This window comes from Bufo bufo, chromosome 7 (genome assembly GCF_905171765.1).
Source record: "Bufo bufo chromosome 7, aBufBuf1.1, whole genome shotgun sequence".
NCBI classification, from domain to species: domain Eukaryota; kingdom Metazoa; phylum Chordata; class Amphibia; order Anura; family Bufonidae; genus Bufo; species Bufo bufo.
Window position 1 is genome coordinate 982158 of NC_053395.1, and position 16045 is coordinate 998202.

General features: G+C 42.0%; 2 protein-coding genes across 3 annotated transcripts in view; both read left to right on the forward strand.

Annotated features, from left to right (window-relative positions):
* Positions 1–9708, forward strand: part of LOC121008517 (integrin alpha-L-like) — a 163085-nt gene extending 153377 nt beyond the window's left edge. For both annotated transcript variants that reach the window (XM_040441123.1, XM_040441124.1), the window contains exons 28-30: positions 8211–8306; positions 8503–8613; positions 9380–9708. In XM_040441123.1, coding sequence (XP_040297057.1) covers positions 8211–8306; positions 8503–8613; positions 9380–9529 — 357 coding nt within the window. In that variant the 3' untranslated portion in view covers positions 9530–9708. The remainder of the gene's footprint in view (positions 1–8210; positions 8307–8502; positions 8614–9379) is intronic.
* The window catches only part of LOC121008516 (TBC1 domain family member 10B-like), a 959042-nt gene that overhangs the window by 225054 nt on the left and 717943 nt on the right, over positions 1–16045 (forward strand). The window lies entirely within an intron of this gene.

Below are 16045 nucleotides of genomic sequence, written 5' to 3' on the forward strand. Positions count from 1 at the left end.
ATCTAGTAAAGGAACTGCACACGGCATCGTCACAGGTTCTTCAACCCCCAACAGCAAGGAGAAGACTTGCAGGTTTAGCTCTGCACTAGAATGTAGCGGTAAGAGGAGGTCCTCTTCCCTTCTCTTCATTTGCCCCCATTCCCTATTTTACTCATATCTCTCATATATATATATATATATATATATATATATATATATATATAGTACTGCAGAGCGTTACAACCACTATTACCTCATGTACCACACAGTGACCATATTATATAACTCACCACATACAGTACATCTGTACACACTGCATCTATTATACCTCATACCTCACATATCAGTACACTGCTGTATATACTATATATCTGTACACACTGCATCTATTATACCTCGTACCTCACATATCAGTACACTGCTGTATATACTATATATCTGTACACACTGCATCTATTATACCTCATACCTCACATATCAGTACACTGCTGTATATACTATATATCTGTACACCCTGCATCTATTATACCTCGTACCTCATATATCAGTACAGTGCTGTATATACTATATATCTGTACACACTGCATCTATTATACCTCACACCTCACATATCAGTACACTGCTGTATATACTATATATCTGTACACACTGCATCTATTATACCTCGTACCTCACATATCAGTACACTGCTGTATATACTATATATCTGTACACACCGCATCTATAATACCTCATACCTCACATATCTGTACACTGCTGTATATACTATATATCTGTACACCCTGCATCTATTATACCTCGTACCTCACATATCAGTACACTGCTGTATATACTATATATCTGTACACACCGCATCTATAATACCTCATACCTCACATATCAGTACACTGCTGTATATACTATATATCTGTACACACGGCATCTATTATACCTCATACCTCACATATCAGTACACTGCTGTATATACTATATATCTGTACACCCTGCATCTATTATACCTCGTACCTCACATATCAGTACACTGCTGTATATACTATATATCTGTACACCCTGCATCTATTATACCTCGTACCTCATATATCAGTACACTGCTGTATATACTATATATCTGTACACACCGCATCTATAATACCTCATACCTCACATATCAGTACACTGCTGTATATACTATATATCTGTACACACTGCATCTATTATACCTTGTACCTCACATATCAGTACACTGCTGTATATACTATATATCTGTACACACCGCATCTATTATACCTCATACCTCACATATCAGTACACTGCTGTATATACTATATATCTGTACACACTGCATCTATTATACCTTGTACCTCACATATCAGTACACTGCTGTATATACTATATATCTGTACACACTGCATCTATTATACCTCATACCTCACATATCAGTACACTGCTGTATATACTATATATCTGTACACACTGCATCTATTATACCCCGTACCTCACATATCAGTACACTGCTGTATATACTATATATCTGTACACACTGCTTCTATTATACCTCGTACCTCACATATCAGTACACTGCTGTATATACTATATATCTGTACACATTATATCTATTATACCTCATACCTCACATATCAGTACACTGCTGTATATACTATATATCTGTACACACAGCATCTATTATACCTCATACCTCACATATCAGTACACTGCTGTATATACTATATATCTGTACACACCTCATCTATTATACCTCGTACCTCACATATCAGTACACTGCTGTATATACTATATATCTGTACACTCTGCATCTATTATACCTCGTACCTCACATATCAGTACACTGCTGTATATACTATATATCTGTACACACTGCATTATACCTCGTACCTCACATATCAGTGCACTGCTGTATATACTATATACCTGTACACACTGCATCTATTATACCTCATACCTCACATATCAGTACACTGCTGTATATACTATATATCTGTACACACTGCATCTATTATATCTCGTACCTCACATATCAGTACACTGCTGTATATACTATATATCTGTACACACTGCATCTATTATACCTCGTACCTCACATATCAGTACATTGCTGTATATACTATATATCTGCACACACTGCATCTATTATACCTCACATATCAGTACACTGCTGTATATACTATATATCTGTACACACTGCATCTATTATACCTTGTACCTCACATATCAGTACACTGCTGTATATACTATATATCTGTACACACTGCTTCTATTATACCTCGTACCTCACATATCAGTACACTGCTGTATATACTATATATCTGTACACACTGCATCTATTATACCTCGTACCTCACATATCAGTACACTGCTGTATATACTATATATCTGTACACACCTCATCTATTATACCTCGTACCTCACCTATCAGTACACTGCTGTATATACTATATATCTGTACACTCTGCATCTATTATACCTCGTACCTCAGATATCAGTACACTGCTGTATATACTATATATCTGTACACACTGCATCTATTATACCTCATACCTCACATATCAGTACACTGCTGTATACACTATACATCTGTACACACTGCATCTATTATACCTCGTTCCTCACATATCAGTACACTGCTGTATATACTATATATCTGTACACACTGCTTCTATTATACCTCATACCTCACATATCAGTACACTGCTGTATATACTATATATCTGTACACACTGCATCTATTATACCTCACATATCAGTACATTGCTGTATATACTATATATCTGCACACACTGCATCTATTATACCTCATACCTCACCTATCAGTACACTGCTGTATATACTATATATCTGTACACACTGCATCTATTATACCTCGTACCTCACATATCAGTACACTGCTGTATATACTATATATCTGTACACACCGCATCTATAATACCTCATACCTCACATATCTGTACACTGCTGTATATACTATATATCTGTACACCCTGCATCTATTATACCTCGTACCTCACATATCAGTACACTGCTGTATATACTATATATCTGTACACACCGCATCTATAATACCTCATACCTCACATATCAGTACACTGCTGTATATACTATATATCTGTACACACGGCATCTATTATACCTCATACCTCACATATCAGTACACTGCTGTATATACTATATATCTGTACACACTGCATCTATTATACCTCGTACCTCACATATCAGTACACTGCTGTATATACTATATATCTGTACACACCTCATCTATTATACCTCGTACCTCACCTATCAGTACACTGCTGTATATACTATATATCTGTACACTCTGCATCTATTATACCTCGTACCTCAGATATCAGTACACTGCTGTATATACTATATATCTGTACACACTGCATCTATTATACCTCATACCTCACATATCAGTACACTGCTGTATACACTATACATCTGTACACACTGCATCTATTATACCTCGTTCCTCACATATCAGTACACTGCTGTATATACTATATATCTGTACACACTGCTTCTATTATACCTCATACCTCACATATCAGTACACTGCTGTATATACTATATATCTGTACACACTGCATCTATTATACCTCACATATCAGTACATTGCTGTATATACTATATATCTGCACACACTGCATCTATTATACCTCATACCTCACCTATCAGTACACTGCTGTATATACTATATATCTGTACACACTGCATCTATTATACCTCGTACCTCACATATCAGTACACTGCTGTATATACTATATATCTGTACACACCGCATCTATAATACCTCATACCTCACATATCTGTACACTGCTGTATATACTATATATCTGTACACCCTGCATCTATTATACCTCGTACCTCACATATCAGTACACTGCTGTATATACTATATATCTGTACACACCGCATCTATAATACCTCATACCTCACATATCAGTACACTGCTGTATATACTATATATCTGTACACACGGCATCTATTATACCTCATACCTCACATATCAGTACACTGCTGTATATACTATATATCTGTACACCCTGCATCTATTATACCTCGTACCTCACATATCAGTACACTGCTGTATATACTATATATCTGTACACCCTGCATCTATTATACCTCGTACCTCATATATCAGTACACTGCTGTATATACTATATATCTGTACACACCGCATCTATAATACCTCATACCTCACATATCAGTACACTGCTGTATATACTATATATCTGTACACACTGCATCTATTATACCTTGTACCTCACATATCAGTACACTGCTGTATATACTATATATCTGTACACACTGCATCTATTATACCTTGTACCTCACATATCAGTACACTGCTGTATATACTATATATCTGTACACACTGCATCTATTATACCTCATACCTCACATATCAGTACACTGCTGTATATACTATATATCTGTACACACTGCATCTATTATACCCCGTACCTCACATATCAGTACACTGCTGTATATACTATATATCTGTACACACTGCTTCTATTATACCTCGTACCTCACATATCAGTACACTGCTGTATATACTATATATCTGTACACATTATATCTATTATACCTCATACCTCACATATCAGTACACTGCTGTATATATTATATATCTGTACACACAGCATCTATTATACCTCATACCTCACATATCAGTACACTGCTGTATATACTATATATCTGTACACACCTCATCTATTATACCTCGTACCTCACATATCAGTACACTGCTGTATATACTATATATCTGTACACTCTGCATCTATTATACCTCGTACCTCACATATCAGTACACTGCTGTATATACTATATATCTGTACACACTGCATTATACCTCGTACCTCACATATTACACTACTGTATATACTGTATACACTGCATATATTATACCTCGTACCTCACATATCAGTGCACTGCTGTATATACTATATACCTGTACACACTGCATCTATTATACCTCATACCTCACATATCAGTACACTGCTGTATATACTATATATCTGTACACACTGCATCTATTATATCTCGTACCTCACATATCAGTACACTGCTGTATATACTATATATCTGTACACACTGCATCTATTATACCTCGTACCTCACATATCAGTACATTGCTGTATATACTATATATCTGCACACACTGCATCTATTATACCTCATACCTCACCTATCAGTACACTGCTGTATATACTATATATCTGTACACACTGCATCTATTATACCTTGTACCTCACATATCAGTACACTGCTGTATATACTATATATCTGTACACACTGCTTCTATTATACCTCGTACCTCACATATCAGTACACTGCTGTATATACTATATATCTGTACACACTGCATCTATTATACCTCGTACCTCACATATCAGTACACTGCTGTATATACTATATATCTGTACACACCTCATCTATTATACCTCGTACCTCACCTATCAGTACACTGCTGTATATACTATATATCTGTACACTCTGCATCTATTATACCTCGTACCTCAGATATCAGTACACCGCTGTATATACTATATATCTGTACACACCTCATCTATTATACCTCGTACCTCACCTATCAGTACACTGCTGTATATACTATATATCTGTACACTCTGCATCTATTATACCTCATACCTCACATATCAGTACACTGCTGTATATACTATATATCTGTACACACTGCATCTATTATACCTCATACCTCACATATCAGTACACTGCTGTATATACTATATATCTGTACACACCTCATCTATTATACCTCGTACCTCACCTATCAGTACACTGCTGTATATACTATATATCTGTACACTCTGCATCTATTATACCTCATACCTCACATATCAGTACACTGCTGTATATACTATATATCTGTACACACTGCATCTATTATACCTCATACCTCACATATCAGTACACTGCTGTATATACTATATATCTGTACACACTGCATCTATTATACCTCGTTCCTCACATATCAGTACACTGCTGTATATACTATATATCTGTACACACTGCTTCTATTATACCTCATACCTCACATATCAGTACACTGCTGTATATACTATACATCTGTACACACTGCATCTATTATACCTTGTACCTCACATATCAGTACACTGCTGTATATACTATATATCTGTACACACCGCATCTATAATACCTCATACCTCACATATCAGTACACTGCTGTATATACTATATATCTGTACACACTGCTTCTATTATACCTCATACCTCACATATCAGTACACTGCTGTATATACTATACATCTGTACACACTGCATCTATTATACCTTGTACCTCACATATCAGTACACTGCTGTATATACTATATATCTGTACACACTGCTTCTATTATACCTCATACCTCACATATCAGTACACTGCTGTATATACTATATATCTGTATTATACCTCGTACCTCACATGTCAGTACACGGCTGTATATACTATATATCTGTACACACTGCATCTATTATACCTCATACCTCACATATCAGTACACTGCTGTATATACTATATATCTGTATTATACCTCGTACCTCACATGTCAGTACACGGCTGTATATACTATATATCTGTACACACTGCATCTATTATACCTCATACCTCACATATCAGTACACGGCTGTATATACTATATATCTGTACACACTGCATCTATTATACCCCGTACCTCACATATCAGTACACTGCTGTATATACTATATATCTGTACACACTGCATCTATTATATCTCGTACCTCACATATCAGTACACTGCTGTATATGCTATATATCTGTACACACTGCATCTATTATACCTCGTACCTCACATATCAGTACATTGCTGTATATACTATATATCTGTACACACTGCATCTATTATACCTCATACCTCACCTATCAGTACACTGCTGTATATACTATATATCTGTACACACTGCATCTATTATACCTCGTACCTCACATATCAGTACACTGCTGTATATACTATATATCTGTACACACTGCATCTATTATACCTCATACCTCACATATCAGTACACTGCTGTATATACTATATATCTGTACACACTGCATCTATTATACCTCGTTCCTCACATATCAGTACACTGCTGTATATACTATATATCTGTACACACTGCTTCTATTATACCTCATACCTCACATATCAGTACACTGCTGTATATACTATATATCTGTACACTGCATCTATTATACCTCCAACCTCACATATCAGTACACTGCTGTATATACTATATATCTGTACACCCTGCATCTATTATACCTCATACCTCACATATCAGTACACTGCTGTATATACTATATATCTGTACACACTGCTTCTATTATACCTCATACCTCACATATCAGTACACTGCTGTATATACTATATATCTGTATTATACCTCGTACCTCACATGTCAGTACACGGCTGTATATACTATATATCTGTATTATACCTCGTACCTCACATGTCAGTACACGGCTGTATATACTATATATCTGTATTATACCTCGTACCTCACATATCAGTACACTGCTGTATATACTATATATCTGTATTATACCTCGTACCTCACATGTCAGTACACTGCTGTATATACTATACATCTGTACACACTGCATCTATTATACCTTGTACCTCACATATCAGTACACTGCTGTATATACTATACATCTGTACACCCTGCATCTATTATACCTCATACCTCACATATCAGTACACTGCTGTATATACTATATATCTGTACACACTGCATCTATTATACCTTGTACCTCACATGTCAGTACACTGCTGTATATACTATATATCTGTACACTGCATCTATTATACCTCATACCTCACATATCAGTACACTGCTGTATATACTATATATCTGTACACTGCATATATTATACCTCATACCTCACATATCAGTACACTGCTGTATATACTATATATCTGTACACACTGCTTCTATTATACCTCATACCTCACATATCAGTACACTGCTGTATATACTATATATCTGTATTATACCTCGTACCTCACATGTCAGTACACGGCTGTATATACTATATATCTGTATTATACCTCGTACCTCACATGTCAGTACACGGCTGTATACACTATATATCTGTATTACACCTCGTACGGGGGCGAGCACCGTTGGATGCAGAATGTAGTGCTGGGTGTCTGCCGTGATGGGACGGAGCCGGTGACCTAGTTTGTGCCTTCCAGGTAGCGAGCTCGGTGAAGGTGCGCAGTGCAGTGACCGTCCAGTACAATCAGCTCCGTTATCACAGCGACACGGGGAACATGTATCATACTGCACAGGTATAGTATTTATCAGATACTAATGCAACCAGGGCCGGATTAGAAGGAGGGCACACGCGGCGCACACGCCCTGGAGCCTCCACCACACGTAGTCCTGCCCTGCGCAGTGCCTCTTCTGTGATTAGAATGTATAATAATCAGAACGGCCATTACATCTCCACCATATCTGTATGTTCTCTTCTTCTATGATCTGCAGGTGGTGACAGAAGTAGAGATCCTGGTGCTCCCAGATTACACAGAATACTTTGTTGGGGGCGCGGTCGGAGGGATAATAATGATGGCGCTCATCTCCTTCCTGCTCTATAAGGTGCGGAGGTCCTACATAGTCTATATATGGGTCATGTGTAACAATCACGAGTATTAAAGAAGTAAAGATTGTTCTAGAATGTTCGAGGGGGTGGTCTACGGTGTATTATATGAGGGTGGTGCGGTCTACGGTGTATTATATGAGGGTGGTGCGGTCTACGGTGTACTATATGGAGGTGGTGCGGTCTACGGTGTATTATATGAGGGTGGTGCGGTCTACGGTGTATTATATGAGGGTGGTGCGGTCTACTATATGAGGGTGGTGCGGTCTACGGTGTATTATATGAGGGTGGTGTGGTCTACGGTGTATTATATGAGGGCGGTGCGGTCTGTGGTGTATTATATGGGGGTGGTGCGGTCTACGGTGTATTATATGAGGGTGGTGCGGTCTGTGGTGTATTATATGGGGGTGGTGCGGTCTACGGTGTATTATATGAGGGTGGTGCGGTCTGTGGTGTATTATATGAGGGTGGTGCGGTCTGTGGTGTATTATATGAGGGTGGTGCGGTCTACGGTGTATTATGAGGGTGGTGCGGTCTACGGTGTATTATATGAGGGTGGTGCGGTCTACGGTGTATTATATGAGGGCGGTGCGGTCTACGGTGTATTATATGAGGGTGGTGCAGTGTATTAGATGACCCATATCAGGGTGTACGGTGTACTGTACAGGGGATGGTGTTATTATAGGGCGGTGCCGTGTATGGCGTACTTTATGACATTATATGTGCAGTATATGATGTATTTTGTTGTCCCCTATCACCTGTTAGTGCGGTTTTTTCAAGAGATACAAGGACCGGATGATGGAGGACGTTCCATCCAGTGACACCCAACGGCTCACTTCTCCAAAGCGAGAGACGGCTGAAGTCTCTGCTCGTCTGATGGAGCCGCAGAAGCCACTGACATCCAATGTTCAATGACTGAGCCCCTCACCAACTCCGATGTCCCCAGTAATGGCAGCCGGATAACAGGTCCGCTCCACCTAGACCACTTATGTCACAATCTAAGACCTCCTTCTATCTGTGGGATCTAGAACCCCCTTATACATGAGATACGCGGCCTGATGGTTCCTGGAGCTTCTGGACTTCGAACATTAAACTATCAGAGAGCAGAATTCATCGCTCCTTCCTTAGTCTCCGGTTTTACGTGGTTGTATCACTGCTTTCTATATTCTTTTACTAATTAAATCTCCTTTTACTTTCTGATTACAAAGACTCTATTTGACATATACGATTATGGGGGCAGCCATCTTGAATGAGCGGTGAACGGTCGGTGCAGAGATTTACAGAAGCCACAACCATTCACTAAGGCTTATAGGAGCGTGCGGTGGGCATGCTCTGGGACCCCTCGAGAGGGCACGTGTTTTTTTAAAATCAGATACATTTTTATTATTTAGTAAAAATAAACATTTTACTAAATTCTTGTGTCATATATTATGTTCAACCCAGTGCAAAACTACTCCTTGTACAAAACCGGATAGACAATAAACAGGATCCTTAACATAAAGATCCAACAACCAAACTCCCCTCCCAGGATCCAGTTTATAATTAGCGCTATACATTTTGTTTAATAAATTGATGATATCCGTCCAATAGCCCCGTAGCGCACTGCAATTCCACAGCATATGGAGCACTCCGGCCCCTTCCTCCCCACATCTCGGACACTTGGAGCGACATCCCACCTTCCATAAGAAGACTGGAGTTCTATATACCCTGTGTATTTCTAGCCGCTTCGCTAGGGGATAGGGTAGGACTTCTTCCCATTGGCTGTCTGAGATGGGGCCACATCCCTCTCCAACTTCACTTTGAGCAGATATTTTCTCAGCTGCTCATATAGCAAAGTATTATAAGCCTCTGAAATAGCTCCTTCTACAGGACCTGGTTCGATCAGTTATTTAAGGATGTGATACAAATTGTAGGGGCGCACTGTATCCTGCGAACTGATAGCGTGCCCCAACTGAGGGGATTTACAGAAATGGGCAGACACTAGGCCATATTCAGGGACAAGTTGTGCACATTGTTTTCGGATACCTTGAGAATATAGTTGACCTAAATTCCATAGTCCTTTACCTTCCCAATCAGAAAATGCCTGCAGTTTGGACAATTCTATTAAATGAGGGTTATTCCAAACAGGAGACGGGTCCAATAGTGAACACCCAGAATGTCCCTAACCTTCCCCCAGACCCCCTCATTAATCCCACTACTGGGAGGGGTTTACAAGAGTCCGGGAAATCTTTCTCCATAATGGAAATAGGCGGGCAGACCCCAGATGCCCCCTTCACCAATTCCCCACATCTTCCCATCGCTCTCAGGGACCCCCAGCCCTTAAGGTGTTGCAACTGAGCTGCTAAGAAATATATGAAGGGGTTAGGTAACGCCAGTCCCCCCGCTTCTTTACCACGCTGTAATGTTTCATATCGGATTCTACTATTTTTATTTTTCCATAACAAGGATGCAAATATCTCTGTAACTTATAATAATAATGCATGGGAATCCATACTGGAGATGCAGCAGGATGTAGAGCTATTGCGGCATCCAGATCATCTTGAGGAGACTACCTCTACCTATCATGGACGATGGAAGCTGATGCCAGGTGGCCGCTTTCTGTCCATTAGTGGTACCAGGTTGTTCACTACATAAGATCGGGGCTGTACTGAAATAGTGACTAGTTAAAGGAGGAGACCACTTTCAGGTTAACATGATCTAAGCAAAGAGATTCCGGGGGCAGCAGAAGAATGACCGACTTATTCCGATTGATTAATAAACCAGACTGTTTTCCAAAGTCTGAGATTAACGATATAATGGGATCTATTGATGAGGTCAGATCACCCACATATAAGAACATATCGTCCGCATACAGCGAGACTCGTTCCTCCACCGTCCCCCTCTCCAGACCTCGAATCAGTGGCGTGGAACGCAAAATACAAGCCAGGGGCTCTATAGCAATGGCAAACAGGAGGGGTGACCAAGGGCATCCTGCCCGGTGCCTCTCTCCAGTGTCATCATCGGGGATAGCTTGCCGTTTATTCGCAGCCTGGCTCTCGGTTGACTATAGAGCAATTTTACCCAATTAATGTATCCAGGGCCGAATCCTAGTTTTGCCATAACCGCCCATAAGTATTCCCATTCAACACTATCAAAGGCCTTTGCAGCGTCTAAAGAGACCACCGCAGGGCATCCCACGTCCCATCCTGAATATTGAGGAACAGACGCCTAAGGTTTAATGATGTGGAATTTCCTGGCATAAACCCGCACTGATCTTCATGGATAATGTGGGAGATAACATTCAGGAGCCCATTAGCAAGTACCTTGGCCAACACTTTTCTATCTACTGTTAAGAGTGAGATGGGTCTATATGAATCCACCAGATTGGGATCCTTATCTGGTTTAGGGATCCTCACCACCACCAATGCTTCTCTCATAGAGCGAGGTGAAGCACCTGTCCTAGAAGATTCACTAAACACCTGGAGGAGATGCCGGAGCAAAACTTCTTGATGTTTTCTGTAGAATTCCCCAGGCAGACCATCTCCCCCAGGTGCTTTTCCGTTAGGAAGCGACTGCACCGCCAGCCCCATCTCTTCCAATGTCCCCATCTAGTGATGACCTCCGATCATCAGACAGGTCGGGCATCTGGATATGGTGCAGGTATTTAGTCTGGACTTATAGACTCTGCATAGAGCTCATGGACTATGCTCATTATCTTATCATCTCCCGATACCTGTACGCCCAGCGTATTACCGATTCCCAATACACAAGAGGGGCCCGATTGGGTCCTAATAATAGAGGCTAGTAGGTGGCCCGTACATTCCCCTTCCAAAAATAATGTGGAGTCTTAAATAATTGTTTGTCCCCAGCCCTACTAATCAAATGTTCCTTCAGTAGCTTTTGCGCCTCCGTCCAGTGCGAGGAATTTTCTAGGAAGGGTCAGAGATGTACTTACCTCCGTAGTCTGAACTCTATCCAGCAGTTCTGTGGTAAGTGCCCTGCTTTTATGGGAACTAATCCGTTTAATGTATGTCCCTCTAATATAAGCTTCCATTGTATCCCAGATAATGGAGCGACCAGCTGAACCTTCATTATTGGTCAAAGTCCGTCAGAGCAGCAGATACCACAGTACCAGTATCAACTAACTGGATCCAAACAGGGTTTAGTCGCCATGGTTGTCTCGGACCCAATAGCTCTCTCCCTAAATCCAGTACTACCAGTAACGGGGAGTGGTCAGAAATACTGCGGGGTACGTACCTAACATCCTGGACCTTAGATCCCTCAGCCAGATCTATCCTAGAAAGAGAACTATGTGGTGACGAGTAGTAGGAGTATTGCTTCACACCCGGATTTCTGGACCTCCACAAATCATACAAGTCTACTTCAGCGAGCGTCTTGGCTAATGAGGATAGAGAAGGGCTGGAGGCCCCACTATCAGATTGGAATTTATCTAGGGATTTGTCCAAGAACATGTTAAAATCACCAATTATGAGAACTGGCAGGTCTGGAAATTTGGAAGTGAAGGATAATACTTTTGGGGGAGGTATATAAACGGCCACTAGAATCATTTGGTAATGAAGCACAGAGCAGTTAATACATATAAAGCGACGCTCCTCTTCCACATGCACCTCCCTCCATATAACGGGAACATTGCTATGCACCAACACGCTCTCCCCTCTCGATTGCGTGGAGTAGGAGGAATGAAACTTCTGGGCCACCCAAGCCTTGTGAATAAGATGTCTTCTCTCAGAAGTGAGATGAGTTTCTGAGAGGCACAGAATTGCCGGTTGATACGTTTGCAAGGCATAAAAGACGGCGTTGCGTTTAGCAGGTTAGTTCAGCCCCTCACATTCCAGGCCATTATTCTAAGGGTAGCCATTTATGCTTTTAAACCATAGCAGTACAGGTCTGTAAGCACCTCGCCTCGGCCATACACATAGAGCCACTGGTGTCTAGTCCATAAGGTCTCGCAGCCCCGACCACACCCCCTGTTCAGCCGGGAGCTCAGCTCTGCACGTCCACTCACATCCTCAGTCAGGCCACACCCCCTGTTCAGCCGGGAGTTCAGCTCTGCACGTCCACTCACATCCTCAGTCAGGCCACACCCCCTGTTCAGCCGGGAGTTCAGCTCTGCACGTCCACTCACATCCTCAGTCAGGCCACACCCCCTGTTCAGCCGGGAGCTCAGCTCTGCACGTCCACTCACATCCTCAGTCAGGCCACACCCCCTGTTCAGCCGGGAGTTCAGCTCTGCACGTCCACTCACATCCTCAGTCAGGCCACACCCCCTGTTCAGCCGGGAGTTCAGCTCTGCACGTCCACTCACATCCTCAGTCAGGCCACACCCCCTGTTCAGCCGGGAGTTCAGCTCTGCACATCCACTCACATCCTCAGTCAGGCCACACCCCCTGTTCAGCGGTAGTTCAGCTCTGCACGTCCACTCACATCCTCAGTCAGGCCACACCCCCTGTTCAGCCGGGAGTTCAGCTCTGCACGTCCACTCACATCCCCAGTCAGGCCACACCCCCTGTTCAGCCGGGAGCTCAGCTCTGCACGTCCACTCACATCCCCAGTCAGGCCACACCCCCTGTTCAGCCGGGAGCTCAGCTCTGCACGTCCACTCACATCCCCAGTCAGGCCACACCCCCCTGTTCAGCCGGGAGCTCAGCTCTGCACCTCCACTCACATCCCCAGTCAGGCCACACCCCCTGTTCAGCCGGGAGTTCAGCTCTGCACGTCCACTCACATCCTCAGTCAGGCCACACCCCCTGTTCAGCTCTGCACGTCCACTCACATCCCCAGTCAGGCCACGATCCCGAGAGGTCACATTGAACAATCACTATTGCAGCGTGCCACGGCTGCCTAAGGATTATTTCCGGCGTGAACGTACTAGTGAATGAGGTGCCGAGGATAGTAGTCCCTTGGGGTTGGCAGTGCAGTGGATGGGAAGACAGCATGAGATCTTCCGGGGCACTCTGCTGCAGGGAACTCCAGTAGTCTCTCAACAGTTGGTACAGTTCATCAATAAGAAGCGTTTTATATGGCATAAGTAATAAGTTCACTGGTAATCCTATTTTGTACAAAATGTATTTGCTAAGCATCTCTAAGTTATTAGCATAGTATTTGCAATGTAATATACTTTTGTACTCTACTTTTGGCTGTTGCACCTTGTGTTTGTCAGATGTATATTTGCAGCCACAAGCAACGTGCACCTGCGTATTGGGATGAGCCCTTCTGTGTTTCTAGTGTTATATATAGGAGTAGTGGCTGACTCCTATATGCTGGGTCGTGCACTCCCTCCTACCCCTCCCCTGCCTCCCAGGCTGATTTTAATTAGATAGAGTCTATAGTCTGCTCAGCATGCATGCTGGTACTTGTAGCCCCTGGATTCAAAGAAGGCCATTTTGGCTCCACACAGACGTAAATCAAGGGGGCCCAGCATGCATGTGGGACCTGCACTCTCTGGATCCATGGTCACAGTTATGGCACCCAACAGGTGAGTTTTAGTGTTAGGACCCGTCTTATAGAGGTCGCCTTGGCGGTCGGCAGACGGGCTCAAATAATTTTGTACAAAATGTATTTGCTAAACATCTCTAAGTTATTAGTGTAACGGACCGTTTCAGCAGACAAGGGGTTAAAATCCGTTTAGGCGATGTGCCCTTTTCTGAGAGACAGGCACAGCTACTGCAGAACACCAACTCCCGAACTGGATACAAAGTAGCACTCCAAACTGGAACCTCACGAATAGCTGCTAGCAGACGAACAGGAATCAGCTTACACTCCTGGCAATCAGTCTCTAACAGCATACAGCGGATCCCCCCAATAACGAGACAAGGCTCCGTGTTGAGGGTCAAGCAGTGGTCTGAGGTCCTGGCACACCCAGCCTGGTTTTTATTACAGTTGTTTGCAAATACAGGTCCGCCCACAGAGAGGTATAAAACAACCAAGCCCATCTGGTGTACACGCCCCTAGGGGACCAGAATGAAGACTGTGACATAGGACAGATATGCAGCACTGTAGGATACACAGAGACAACACATCCCCACAATGCATCATGGTTTCCTCCTCTCTGCCCTGGAGACACCCGAGGCGTAATCCAATTATCTCTCAAGACAAAGAGAAATCATCAATACACATGTGGATATAACAGGACAGACATCACCATTTAAACACACAATGGGACAATGGCACAATAGAAACACACCCAGCATATTCCTCCCAAGCTGACAAGTTACACTTATTATAAATTGTTACAACTTTGTGAGTTTACATTGGCCATACATATAACTTACATCAATTTAAACAGTATAACTTGGGGACAAACCTATCCAAAATTCACTTGAATAGGTTCAGGGGTTTAAAAGTTAGTATGGGCCATAATCCTGAGGCAAGAGGCCAGCAGCCAGGCCTCTCCAAAACCCAGTGGCGAGGTTGGTTTCGCCACACATCTCC